The sequence below is a fragment of the Puma concolor genome, chromosome D2, assembly GCF_028749965.1.
Source record: "Puma concolor isolate L17-30 chromosome D2, mPumCon1.1.hap2, whole genome shotgun sequence".
NCBI classification, from domain to species: Eukaryota; Metazoa; Chordata; class Mammalia; order Carnivora; family Felidae; genus Puma; species Puma concolor.
Window position 1 is genome coordinate 36,276,790 of NC_141677.1, and position 13,980 is coordinate 36,290,769.

At 36.8% G+C, this 13,980-nt stretch overlaps 1 protein-coding gene across 5 annotated transcripts in view; it reads left to right on the plus strand.

Moving 5' to 3' along the window:
- KAT6B (lysine acetyltransferase 6B) overlaps positions 1 to 13,980 on the plus strand; it is a 190,539-nt gene that overhangs the window by 131,657 nt on the left and 44,902 nt on the right. For 2 of the 5 annotated variants that reach the window (XM_086680042.1, XM_086680041.1), the window contains exons 5-10: positions 3,278 to 3,393; positions 3,642 to 3,723; positions 6,173 to 6,305; positions 9,053 to 9,984; positions 10,999 to 11,120; positions 12,718 to 12,833. In XM_086680042.1, the coding sequence (XP_086536168.1) occupies positions 3,278 to 3,393; positions 3,642 to 3,723; positions 6,173 to 6,305; positions 9,053 to 9,984; positions 10,999 to 11,120; positions 12,718 to 12,833 (1,501 nt within the window). Of the gene's footprint in view, positions 1 to 711; positions 1,175 to 3,277; positions 3,394 to 3,641; positions 3,724 to 6,172; positions 6,306 to 9,052; positions 9,985 to 10,998; positions 11,121 to 12,717; positions 12,834 to 13,980 lie in introns of those variants that run through there. The other 3 variants (XM_086680044.1, XM_086680043.1, XM_086680045.1) reach the window with 3 other exon arrangements.

The window sequence follows — 13,980 nt, forward strand, 5'->3', positions numbered from 1 at the left end:
GACTTCCAGGACTCTGTTGAATAAAAGGGGTGAGAGTGGACATTCTTGTCTTCTTCCTGACCTTCGGGGGGAAAGCTCTCAGGGTTTTCTTGTTGTTTTGTTTTGTTTTTTTTAAAGATTTTATTATTTTTTTAAGTAAACTTTCTGTCCAACATGGGGCTTGAACTCAAAACCCCATGACCTAGAGTCATATACTCTACCAACTGAGCTAGCCAGGCACACTCAAAACTCCCAGTTTTTCACCATTGTGTACGTTAGCTGTGCCAAGATCCCCATTTTGTTGTTGGCTGTTAGTGAATGACATTTCCTGCTTCAAAAGACCACCCATATTTCTTGGCTTCTGGTCTCCTCTTTCTTCCATCTTCAAAGCTAGCAAAACTGGGTGGAGTCTTTCACATCTTCCTTTTATCATCTCATTTTACTAACCCGTCTGGAAAAGATGCTTCTGTTTTTAGGTACTTGTTATTAGATTGGGTCTACACATATAACCCAGAATAATTTCCTCATCTCCAGACCTGTACCCTTAGTCATATCTGCAAAGTCCTGTTTACTGTGTCAGGTAATATAGTTACAGGTTATGTAGGGATTACAGCATAGACATCTTTGGGGGGCACTATTCTGTCTACTACAAAGCCCATAGTTTTTTTCTCCCACAGAGAAAAAGTTTTTACTTCCTCCAAAAATTATTTTTACTGGTTTGTGGTTTCATTGGTATTTTTTTAATTTTAAACAGTATTCCTTTGGTTTTGCTAGATAAAACTGCTGTAAGCGACTATGCTTCATATGTATTCATAATAAGAAAGAATGAGTGAATAAATACACATTATTCTTTCAAATCTGGTTGACTGCACATCACAAAACAAACTCCAAAAAGACAAACCACTATGAATTGTGTGAGCAGAGGGAACTTACATTTTAGAGGGAATTGTTGAGTTTTTGGAATGGGTAAATAGGAGGTAAGGAATTTCATTATCAATAGCATTTTTTGTCCTTTATCTAATTACTATAATTGTGTAGTGGTGTTTCAAGCTCAGTTACAGTCTTTTGTGTTAATTTAAAGTGGCCGTGAGAAAATAAAATGGAAATGTTTCTTCATCCCTCAGCATCCTTTACAGAATCATAGAAATTTAGAGCTGGAAGGGATCTATGGCCAATTCTCTTGAGCTAAATAAAGGTAAGATTGCTGCCTAAAGGGAAGATAGGTTGAAGATTTTAGAATTTGACAGGGTAGCTTAAATGGTAGTTTTGAGATATAATAGTGCTTAAAGTGAGAGAAAGCAATAAGAGGAGGAATATTCCTTGCTCTTGATTGACAGTGGCTGAAATCCTTTAATTTTTAAAATGTGTAATTTTTAAAAAGTATTTTCCATAGGATCTCGGTGAGAATAAGTAGTAAACTAAAATAAGATGTGAATTACGTTAGTTACTGAATATTAAGCTAAGGTACAAAAGCAGATTTAAATGTAGAGAAAAATTCAGTGCATGAAATTGAGGTCATATGTGCTGGTGATGTATGACTTACAGGAAGTAATAAAAAGGGGGGGGAAAGAAGTAAATGGTATACTTTTAAGCTGATGGGACCCATTTTAAGCGTGGAATTTAAATTGCTGTTCTTTAAAACTTGAGTTCTTACCCCCATAACTATATGGGGGGGGGGAGGGAGAACCCTGATCAAAGTAGATCTCTCCCCTCTCCTTTCAGAGTACACTTCTTAAAGTAGGCAAGCAAGCTGTCTTTGTTTGCTATTCCTGAGCAGAAAGAGGTGATTGATACCATTTTTATATATTTAAACTTCCTCCCCCTGTACTCATTTGAATGAGAGGAACCCTTCTAAAAGAATGGTGTCATAGGTTAAATGCATCTGCCTGGGTGTCTCTGAAGCCTGAGTTTGTAATCCTATGACAACATTTTATTTGCTCAACATCTTAAATACAGATGTTTAGAATTTTTTTTTTTTTTTTTAGCTCAGGAATAGTGTGCTTTTATTAACGGTATTGATGATTGATTTTGAATGTTTTTACTTCAAAAAGCCAAATCTCCTAGTGGGTGGAATTTTATGAAGCACCTGTTAAGCTTTAGGGAGGAGGACCTTTTTGGCAGCAACCCAAAAAACATATTTAAACAATGAGCCTGCCAAAGTCAGGAAATTATAAAACAGTTTTGAAATTGCAGAATCTGCTTTTTTTATTACCCTCAGGTTTCTTTTGCAGCTTGGTTATAAGTTCTTTCACATGGGATTTACTAATGTGCTTACTATTTTAAGACCAGATTTAGAAAAAATAAAATCAACTTTAGGGATCTCAGGTTTATGTGATAAAAGACCATCACATTTTAAACTGAACTGCCTTCCAAAGAGACTAGGCTCACACTCCCAAGCCTTTTGGAGGAATCTATTACTCAGTGTAGGTTGGGTGGCTTCCTTGAATGGTGTTGCTGCTTAGGGTCTCGAGTTTTGCTCTGTGAAGTGAGTGCTGCTAGATAAAGTGTGCCCAAAACTGTGTGGAAAAGGTGAGCACTCAGAAAAATGGGGGAAACCTGCTGAGGGTGTTCTTCTTGGCATATTCCATTTGACGTGGATCTTCCAACTTCTTAACTCTCAGATTCACAATTTCTGCTTCTACTTTCAGAATTTAAGTTCAAGGACCAGGGGCAAGATGGCAATAGTATCTTCTTTCCATATCCCAGCAATGGGGTATTCTCTGTATACTGTTGGTTTATTTATTTATTTATTTATTTATTTATTTATTTATTTATTTATTTATTATTTATTTATTTATTTATTTTTTTTTTTTTTTGCATTTATAGTTGTATTATTAAGCAGCCCATTTTACTTAGCTGTCATTTTAAGTTTTATGATTCCAGTATACAGAGCAGGAATTATTTGAACTTCGGTAACTCCTCTCACCATCCAGCACACCAGCAAACTTTGGGTCATTGGTGGCTGATGAGGAGGGCCAGGGCAAGAGGTTAACAGAAGGCACAGGAATGAGAACATGATTTGAGCATGTTATCTTCAAGTTCTCCAAGACTTTTGATTGGAACCTGGTATAAATTTTCCAAATTTCTCTTAAGGAATCATTTGTATAATCACTCAGTTATATACAGGGGAAAAAAGGCAGAGAGGGAAGTATCATTTGGATTCTCTGATCTTTTTGTATTTTCCAGTTCTTTAGGTCTTTAACTGGCATTATCACTACCTATGAACAATGAGGGAATGGGAGTTTAAAAAAATCTAAAGCACCATTCCCATAAAGCAATTTGCTTTTTATTCTTGTAGGACACCCATCCTGTTTGAAATTTTGTCCTGAATTAACAACAAATGTAAAGGCCTTAAGGTGGCAGTGCATCGAGTGCAAGACATGCAGTGCATGTAGAATCCAAGGCAAAAATGCAGTAAGTATGGCTTTCAGTAGTCCATCTCCAGGTAAATTGCTAGTTCTCAGTGTTAAGGTTTGTCATTCTTGTAGACAGTTGCTATTTTCTATTTGAAGATTTAAATACACGTGATTTCAAGTTTCAGCAGGGATCATGGTACCCCTTCGTTATATTTAATTACTGTTAAGCAGATAATAAGAGAATTTGTGGCCTTTTACAGTTAGTTGGTTTCAGTCTCAACGACTCTCTAATATGTTATCTTACAGGATAATATGCTTTTTTGTGACTCCTGTGATAGAGGATTCCATATGGAGTGCTGTGACCCCCCACTTTCCAGAATGCCAAAAGGTGAACTTTTAAAACATAGTAAAAATGTGTTTTATTACATACTCATTAGCCTTGTCCAGCTCAGAGGGATACAGGTTCCTTAAGCACTTTTTCATCCCTTCCACCTCCTTATACTTGTGGGTTTGGCACATGTTGTGAGCAGAGAAGTGTAAAAGCATTTAGTTTATGGGTAATGTAATAAAGACTCTAATTCAAGCACAAGGATAAGAAAGAGACCATTCCTTTCCCAAAACCATTCCCTTATTAGGATCAATTTAGATTAGGTAGGTCAGAAGTTTCGAACACTCTCCATGTTATTCAGTACCATGCTCAGAGGTGAGAAATCACCTATTTTCCATAATGGTTGTAATGATGTCTCCAAATTCCTACGAAATGAGCTACCCCCATTTTCTTGGCCATTAGTTGATAATTTGAACATGAGCATCGGAACTATTTTATATGGATATATCCATATGGAATATGGACTTTTGTCTCTGTCTCAGTCTCCTTTCATCATTTTATAATATATTAAACATTAAAAATAACTGCCATATTACAAAATTTATTCATTTTTATTGTGAAAGATTTAGTAAATACAGAGTGGCAGAACAGAATAAAAAGAACAGTCCATTAGGAATTCCCTCTCAGCTCGCTACACACCTTTAAAAAGAAACAGAACATTTTATACATGTTTTTGTAATCTTTTGTTTTTTCCATCTTTATAAGATTCTAACATCCTCACATCATTAAATGTTCTCCTAAACACAGTTTTTAATGAGTGCATAGAACTCCATAGTATAGAGCTGGGGTAGCAAACCTGTTGACTGTGGGCCACAGTTATACTTTGTTGGTACATATACATATACATATACATATACATATACATATACATATACATATACATATACATATACATATATTGAAGACTTCTTTAAAGGCATTACAAGTGAACTGATACAATATTTTTAAAATTTTGAATTTGCTTCCTTTAGGCGGAGTATGCATGTTGCCCCAATCTCACTACTCCCTCTTGTCTTGAATTCCAGCTTGCTTCAGTTGGGTGGCTCTTGAACATATTTGATTTTGCAACCCCATGTATAAACAAATCATAAGTTACTTAACCCCCAATGGTGGATATTACAAATGTTTTCAATTTTTTCTACCACAATTATTTCCTTAAGATAAATTCCTAGGGGAGGAATTGCTGGATCAAAAGCTGTGTACATGAAAGGCTCTATCAGTTTTCAGACAGACCACCAGTGTGTGAGAATATCTGTTTCCCTGTATTGTAACCAACACTTACCATTACTCTATTTCATTGAGTGTGAGACACATTTTATAAAAAATCAGATGCATTTTATAGTCCATAGTGTCTCATTCTCGATGAAATACAGTGGTATTATTTACAATTTGTACCAATTTGATATAATAGAAAAAAGGTCTGATTCTTTTTTTAAGTAATGACATTGAACATATTTTATGTTTGATTATTAGCTATTTGTATATCATTGTAAAATGCTTGTTTTTACCCATTAATCATTTTTCTGTTGGGGTTTTAACCTTTTCTTACTGATTTGTAGAAGTTCTTTATATTTTTATGTAGTCCAGTCCATGAATCTTTTTCTTTATGGCTTCAGTCTTAAACGCCAGTCATGCTTAAATTAAATAAATAACCACATATTTTTCCTGGTACTTGGTAACATTTAATTTTGTCATAATATTCATCTGCCTAGAATTTATTTTTATAAAGGATAAGAAATAATTCTTTTCCTTCCATATAGATGGTTATTTGTTCTGTCACCACTTCACTGAGTCATTTCATCCTTTCCCCACTGACTTGAAATATGACCTTTTTGATAGGCTAAACTTCTATAGGTTTCAGTTGTTTTGGTATAAAAATTCTTGTCCAGTGACCTATTTCTCTATACCAGATGTATAGTTTTAATTCTTGTAGCTTCAGAGTCCTTAAAAATTTTGTTTTAATTAAAAGTTATATTTTATACTGATTTTTTTTTTTTTTTTTTTTTTTAGCGTGGAAGATTTCCAGAAAGAAATAAAATAAATTCCTTTTTCCCAGAGATTCTAAAAACCAATTAACTTAAAAACATCTCCCTCTAATCAAAAGATATCTAATATCCGGCAGGATCGGGTTTTCATGTGTGTTTATGTGGTGGAGGGAGGTTTGGTGACATGTTGCAGAAAGCCTCATAGAAGGGTTCTGAGATAGGGACAGCCCTCTGTTCTCACCACCTTGACCCTGGTTGGGGCAGGGGCAGGGGCGGGGGTGGGGGGAGTGACCTTTAGTGAAGGCTTCCTGAGGAGAATGACAAAAGGGAATATCTACGTTCTAGAGTAAAGTTCTGCATACAGGCATATATCCTTGGACAGCTTATTTCCACTGCAGTTTATATTTAATATCTCTCCTAAAATGAAACATTAAAATACTTTTCTCATATATATATTAATTCAGGGATGTGGATTTGCCAAGTCTGCAGACCAAAGAAAAAGGGAAGAAAACTACTTCATGAGAAAGCTGCACAAATAAAACGACGATATGCAAAACCCATTGGACGACCGAAAAATAAATTAAAGCAACGATTGTTGTAGGTTGAGATCTTATCAAAAGAAATCTTTTATCTTATGCTTTAAAATACAGGCGATTGTAACCCCCTTAGATTCTATTATCTTTTTAGCATCGTTTCAGAAACTCAAGGGACAAGGAATAGTGCTCCTTTTGCATAGCTGTGGAAATTTTTTGAAAATAACATTTTTAATTACAATTGGCATTTGGGGATCTTCTGTTGGCAGTATCTGTGATGATAAGTGACATTTTTCAAGCAGCAAGATGGAAGCAGAATGTAAGAATTGGAAAGAATCATTCTGCCTACTTTATTACTGGCTGAGCATTAGAAGAGCTTAATTACATAAATATTTTTGTGGGGATTTTAAAACAAGAGAGGGATTTGTTCACATCTATAGTGAATCTCTTGTCACTCCAGATAGCATTTTAGAAACACGACTTCTCTTTTCTGGTGCTAATTTAGTATTACAACATTTAAGATCCCTTGTATGAAATAGGAGTTTCCAAGAAACCTATAAATGACTCTCCTCGTGTTTGCACACAAAGAGTTAGAACCATTCAGTATGTGCACATGTGTTCAGATATACAGATGAAATAATATGTTCGCAGTGGCCTGCACATCTACTATGATAATCTACTAACCTGTTGCCATATAGTTGCCATTAAAGCCCAGTGGAACATTCAACCGGAGTTACTTAGAGAAGTAGAGAAAAGATAAGGGGAGAAGTGGATGTGTTTTTTTAACCTTCGAATATAGAATTGGCTTTCAACATCAAATAAGGTGTTAATAAATGAAATCAACAGAGTTGCATATCTGAAGTAGTTCTATCAATAAGACCTTCTCCAGTCTCTTTAGGCTTTAGTGAAAGGGTCATTGTGATGTAGAAATGAATAGATGCTCTGCACACACTGTGAGCAAACACCAGTTATCTTACTTGTTACTCTTCCCCCTAATTTGATCTGAAGCAATTCACTACCTTACCTGCTCTCAGAAAAACAATATTCTCCTGCACCTCTGTCTCCCAGAGGAGAAATAGAACAATGAATAGAGTTTTCTGTGAAAGCCCTTTTAACTGGTGGATATATTTAAATGGAATTTTTGTTAATTTCTAGAGGCACACATGAAACATTTATGAATAAAATCTTTCATATTAGCATCATTTGAAGTAGAATTTATATGTTTTTGCATTCATCCTGTGTAAGCATTGTTCTCAAAATGGGACTGTATCCTTAGGGCCCAATTAAAAAAACCAAATTAGGATATAAACTTTCTAAACAAAGGACACAGCTGAAAATTGCATCTGGCACCAGTCCTAACTTTTTGTTTGTCCAAAATTGTCCTTTGAGCTTAGGAATTTTTAAGACAGTCTAGGGAGTTTTCCTTTTTACATGCTTTATAAGCATATTATCCTTTCTGGGCAATCGATTCCAGATACAGTCCAAATGCGGTATTGTAATGTGAAACATTTTAGCTTGGATGACTGTTTATTGGTAACCCTTCCTGTGACACAAGATCTCCAGTGAGATCTCCAGCGTTAACCCGATTTGGCTCTATCAGTGGTGTCGGGCAAAGCTCCTGGCCGCAGAGCTGCCTCAGATGAGCCCGGTGGCTCACCCTGTCGTTCTGCACCAGAATCCACTTGAGCCGACTGCTGAAATTCATCATTAATGTGCAAGATGACCACTAAAATGTGCTCTTCTGTTTGTAATTAAGATATTTTTATAATTTGATATCATATCATTTTCAGGCTTCCATTTCTTCATTATGAGCCTTCAGCTAAATTGATAATTTTGAAAGTGCATTCTTGGGCCCCAGCACTACCATAATTCACATGCAGATGTTTCTATTGTATAAAATTCTGCTGCAAAATGGGTAGCTTTCCAAGCCCTAGCCTGAGGTGAAGGCAGGCAGCTGCTGTTCCTCTAAGCAGCTGTGGTAGTGGAGTGACCTCTGGTCCATGTTGACCACACAGCTGTATGGCAGAACCAGCGTCAAATGAACTGAAATAGCGTACAGAGATTCTGATGCCAAGTATCTGATAATGACCATGGTAAATGTGCTGCTTCTTCACCAGACTTTCCATGCCATGTCTGACCTGCTGTAGCTTTTCTTTAATCATTTCTTCAGTTTTTGCTATTGTTGTCCTTTTCTCAGCAATATTTTATGCTGTAATTAATCGTCTCCTCTACTTAGAGAGTATTATTGGTTATCATCCTAAGCATAAACTGCCCAGAGGAAGAAGCTTTCTTTAACATTTTCTTTAAAAAAAAAAAAGTTACTAATTTATAGACCTACCCAAATTCTATTTGTATATAAATTTTCCAATTGAGTTAAAATTGCTTCTAACTAGAGATTAGATAAGCTTATTCTTTTACTTCTAGATAATACGACTTATTAAAAGACGTAGGAAACCATAATTATTTGTGACTACACAAGGGGTAACTTTTTTATTTAAGTATAATGAAGGCATTTGTGTTATTTTAGTCTCTTCAAAACTTTTCTTACTCCTATTGCCCTTGGGTCCACATGGCTTCTTCCAGTGCCTCTTGGATGGGTCCTGGGAGAATCATGACATGCAAATGTGGCGGCTGCTACTTGTTTCTACAAACATCTCGGTGGAGGCACACACACAAAAATAGTTCTTAGGGTTGCAGTCCAGCTTCTTAAGTTTAAGCACATTGAATGCATCTAGTTGCTATAAATTTGTTTTCGATACCTTTATAATTCTATTATTAAATGCTGATACTATTCTCTAAATTTTTGCCTAGGTCTGTAACCAGTGATGAAGGATCCATGAATGCATTCACAGGAAGGGGGTCACCTGGTAGGGGTCAAAAGACTAAAGTCTGTACCACACCTTCATCTGGTCATGCTGCATCTGGGAAGGACTCAAGCAGCAGATTGGCTGTTACAGACCTCACTCGGCCTGGTGCCACCACCAAAATCACCACCACCTCCACCTACATTTCTGCCTCTACACTTAAAGTTAACAAGAAAACCAAAGGGCTCATTGATGGCCTTACTAAGTTTTTTACACCATCACCTGATGGTCGCAGATCACGAGGTGAAATAATAGACTTTTCAAAGCACTACCGTCCAAGGAAAAAGGTCTCTCAGAAACAGTCATGCACTTCTCATGTGTTGGCTACAGGTACCACACAAAAGCTAAAACCTCCACCTTCTTCACTTCCACCCCCAACCCCCATCTCCGGTCAGAGCCCCAGTTCACAAAAGTCCAGCACTTCCGCCTCTTCTACCTCTCCCCAGAGTTCTTCCAGCCAGTCCAGTGTGCCCTCCTTTAGCAGTCTTACTAATAACAGCCAGCTGAAGGCACTCTTTGATGGACTTTCTCATATCTATACCACTCAGGGACAGTCTCGAAAAAAGGGACACCCAAGTTATGCACCACCCAAACGTATGCGTCGTAAATCTGAATTATCTTCCACGGCAAAATCTAAAGCCCATTTCTTTGGAAAACGAGATATTAGAAGTAGGTTTCTTGCTCACTCCTCCTCCTCTAGCTGGGGGATGGCTAGAGGACGTATTTTTAAAGCAATTGCTCACTTCAAGCGAACAACTTTCCTTAAAAAGCACAGGATGCTAGGCAGATTAAAATATAAAGTGACCCCTCAGATGGGGACCCCCTCACCAGGGAAGGGGAGCTTGACAGACGGAAGGATTAAACCTGATCAGGATGATGGTAAGCAAAAGGTCAAAGCTCCAACCAAACCTGCGTCCCGTCCCTTTGTCCCCAACCCCGAAAACAATAAATCAATCAATTCCTATTTGTCACATAGGTCTTAGCTATTTCTCTTGTTCTCACTTCACTTTCATACAGAAGCAGTGAAACTTTGACCTTTTTCTAATGCTGACTAAACCTCCAAAATCTTGGTTTTTTTCCAACTAATACTCTCCCACCTTTTATTATTTATTTCCATCTGTAGTGACACTAGGACCCCCAGATGCCTTCATAGTGTTGCTTATGGCTTTGTAGTCCCGCATGAGTAGCCACTGTCATGCTTCTGCCACGCACTTTGCTATGCCCGCCTCCTCAGCCCCAGCGCTGCCTGCACACTCTGTCAGCGCTTCCCACGGCAGGGGGGTGGGGGGGTGGGGTGGGTTCAGCTGCTCATTTCAGCTCCCTCTGCTCCATTGCTTTCTCATGACAAAGTTCATCCTGCTTCCTTCTCAACAACACCTGATCTGTGATCCTGTGAAGTGTGCTTTTGGGTGAGAGTGTGTCTGTGTGTGTAGTCACAGTAGGGAGAAAACTGATTTCATGATTTCCTTGAACAAATTGGCCCGTTACATTTGCTACCCTTTATAAAACAAAAAACAAAAATGTGTCATTTCGACAACGTGGTTGTTTTTTTTTTTTAATCTCAAAAGGGGTAATGGGAATTCTATAATGAGACATTGATGTAATTTCTGATCTCAGTTGAAAAATATGGTTTTGCTTTGTGTTACTCTTACTTTCCCTCATTTATTTATTGAAACTATAAACAGATGACAGTGGTAATTCAGATAAAAATTTGGGTCCAGCAGGGAAAGGGCACTGCTGGATCTTTGAGCAGTGCTTGGATATGAAAGCTTCTAAAGCTTAAAAACAATCCCTATTTGCCCGCTATGCTAATTTGGTGCCATTTTGGTAATATATGGTGGTTATTCATGATTCAAGTCAGTGAATACGCTTTCTGCTGGTTTTAAATGACAGATACTGAAATCAAAATAAGCATCAAACAAGAAAGTACAGATATAAATGTGCTTGGAAACAAAGATACCGTTACTGAAGAGGACTTGGATGTTTTTAAGCAGGCCCAGGAACTTTCTTGGGAGGTAAGGCCAGGATACCACATTATAGCAACAAGGATAATATGTGAGTTTTACATAGATGACCATTATGAAATTACTGCTTTGATTTGATAGAAAATCCGCCTCAAAATCCTTTGTGGTCCTTTAACTGTTATCATGATGGTTTTTGTGGAAGAAGATATAGGTTCAAAAGCAGTGGCTCTGTAGAGTTTTCTGTACTCTCAAAAGTTGATAAGGGCTCAGCTGGTCTCACAAAAGGTAACAGCAGCTGAGGCAGATTTGGGAAGGTGCTTCTAGGTGTGAAGGACTAGATTTCTGATTATTTTTGCTGAAATTTAGAAAATAGTTTTAAATGGTTAAAAAGAAGAACATCACGTTTAAATTTACCAGTCCATCTTCCAACACAGATGGTCAGCCATATGAAAAATGTCTTGTAATTTTAACACTTTGGCATTGATGAAGGCAATATTTTGTTGCATGATCAGCTATAATCACTTTTAGTTTCATTGTCCAGTAATTTATTTAAATGATCCCACTTAAAAGAGTAACTCTAGTTAGTTTATTGTCACCAAAACATTGAAAGGTAAGGCTTTGGGACTTCCCAAAAACAGATTTATAATGAAGTACGGATTTTTTATGTCAGTAGACCACATTTAGTTTCTTTGGCAAACTATTCACAGAGAGACTCCCTATCCTACCTAACCCACCTCACTTTCTTTTTTCTGGGGGGAGGGGGATAGCAGTCTCTTAAGCTTTATTTTTCGTAGCAGCCACTTGGGCTAAATACTTTTGATGGTTTCTTATTTAAGGGGCTATTGGATACTTCCATTCCTCATTCTGCTCCTTCAGTATGCTTTGTAATTGTTTTCATTTGGCTACGATAAATGTCAAAAATTCTCCGTCTTTGAGATTTGAAGTCCTTAAATATTATCAAATTTCCAGCCTACTTCTGGCATTCATAGGTAGACATGATGAACAACAACAGGCCATTATCTGAAACATGTAAACATTTAAGCCCTTCCTTTCTTTCCAACACAGTAACACTGGCATTTCATTCAAGAACATTTCTTGTCTATATCAGGCACTGTGCTAGACACTAGGAATAACACAGTGAATCAGGAAGGCAAAGTTCTTAACCTCGTGCTTGGAGTGAGGGGAGTAAAGGAGATGGATATTAAAATGCAGACTTTCACAATCTTAGGATTGTGATTTCACAATTTTGGGATCACTGGTAGTTCATGGAGGAACAGTGCTCATGGAGGAACTGTAAGAGTGTGTAACAGCCATGTCATCTTATAATTTATTCAGTTACAATACATTGTACCAGATCATTAAATTCAGTTCAATAGACATTTTTATGTATTTACCTTTGTACTCATTTCCTGTCTTGGTAATACTGTTTCTTAGGGTATTAGTTTGTTTGTATATGAATCTTACACTGAATTTATTATTTTACAAGGCCCTATGATGTGTTTTCAACAACCTGAAAATTCACAATTAAGATTAGTGTCCTGTTCTTGATAGGTTTTCATATCCACTAGTGAAAGAACCAAAATGTAAGTGAATAAATTCTCTTCTAATACATGTATTTTATTTCCTTCCTTTTCTTTTTCTCTGACAGAAAATAGAGTGTGAAAGTGGGGTGGAAGACTGTGGCCGGTACCCTTCTGTAATAGAATTCGGGAAATATGAAATCCAAACCTGGTACTCCTCGCCTTACCCACAGGAATATGCAAGGTAATGGAATATCCTGGAAGGTCTATAACTTTAATGTCATGTATGTGAGGAATGGAAATACTCAGTTCTAAAGCAAGAATTAGATGATTTTTTTAGGACATAAATTTTGATCGTCGAATCCAAGTGCTTCCAAGTCTAAGACTATTACTTTGTGCCAGCATCGTTTTATACTAGTATTCGCTGTTCTATGTAAACTCCTTCCACTCCTTTGTTACACAGGCATTGTGTAAATTTTTCCTTTTAGCTTTTAAGACCATGCTTTCTCTCTAGTTAATTGGACAACTGTTCTTTGTGTTTGAAACCAAATAAGGAGGAAAAAACCTAGCCATTGTAAAATACTTGGTGGTTTCTTCTCAGTTGCCCTTTTCATTTTCCTAATTAGGCTTGTTAGTTTTCTCTCTGATTTCTGACATTTTGTTTTCAAGTTTTTTACAGAAATGTAGCAGAAGAATGAAAAATCAAAGAAAGTAGGTGGTCGTGGGTAGCCTTAAGAGACCTTTCCCCAGATCTTTTAGAACTCTTTGTGACTAACTTGTTAAAAATGAAGAGAAAATAGTGATATTAGAGTTTTCTTTTGTCTTGATCTAAGATTAGCTGTGAAATTGTCTTGAACTAATATATCTAAAAGTGGGTATCTTGTGAACAGATTTCTTCCTTCTGATACATCAGGATACACTTTAATGGTATCAAATGTTTTAGCCTGCAAAGTTTCTGGTAATCTCAAACTTGCTTTTCTTCTAGAATAGATCTTGTCCTTTTCTCTACCTGATGGATGGCTAACCCGTCATCTACTAGAGAAAATGAGGAGGGTGTTTTAGAAGTTCAGTGGCAGAGTAAGATTCAGGAGTCTTGGTTTCTCTTTCCAGCTTATATCACTTGCCTATGTGTTCTTGAACAATTTTTTTTAAAAAATACTTAGGAGCTTTAATTTCTATGGATAATCATAAGTCATGTGTTCTGAGAGCTTTGAGTAAAATTTGTATATAACTCCAAGATTTGAAGTTACTATTATCTGAGTCTGTAGCTAATTTTTGCCCAAATCATTCTATCCTTTCTTATACCCCAAAGACCTGGAAAGTGCTTCTAAACATTTTCTTACCATACTAGCAATGTGTTTAAATGTGATCGGGCACACATTAAAAATGTT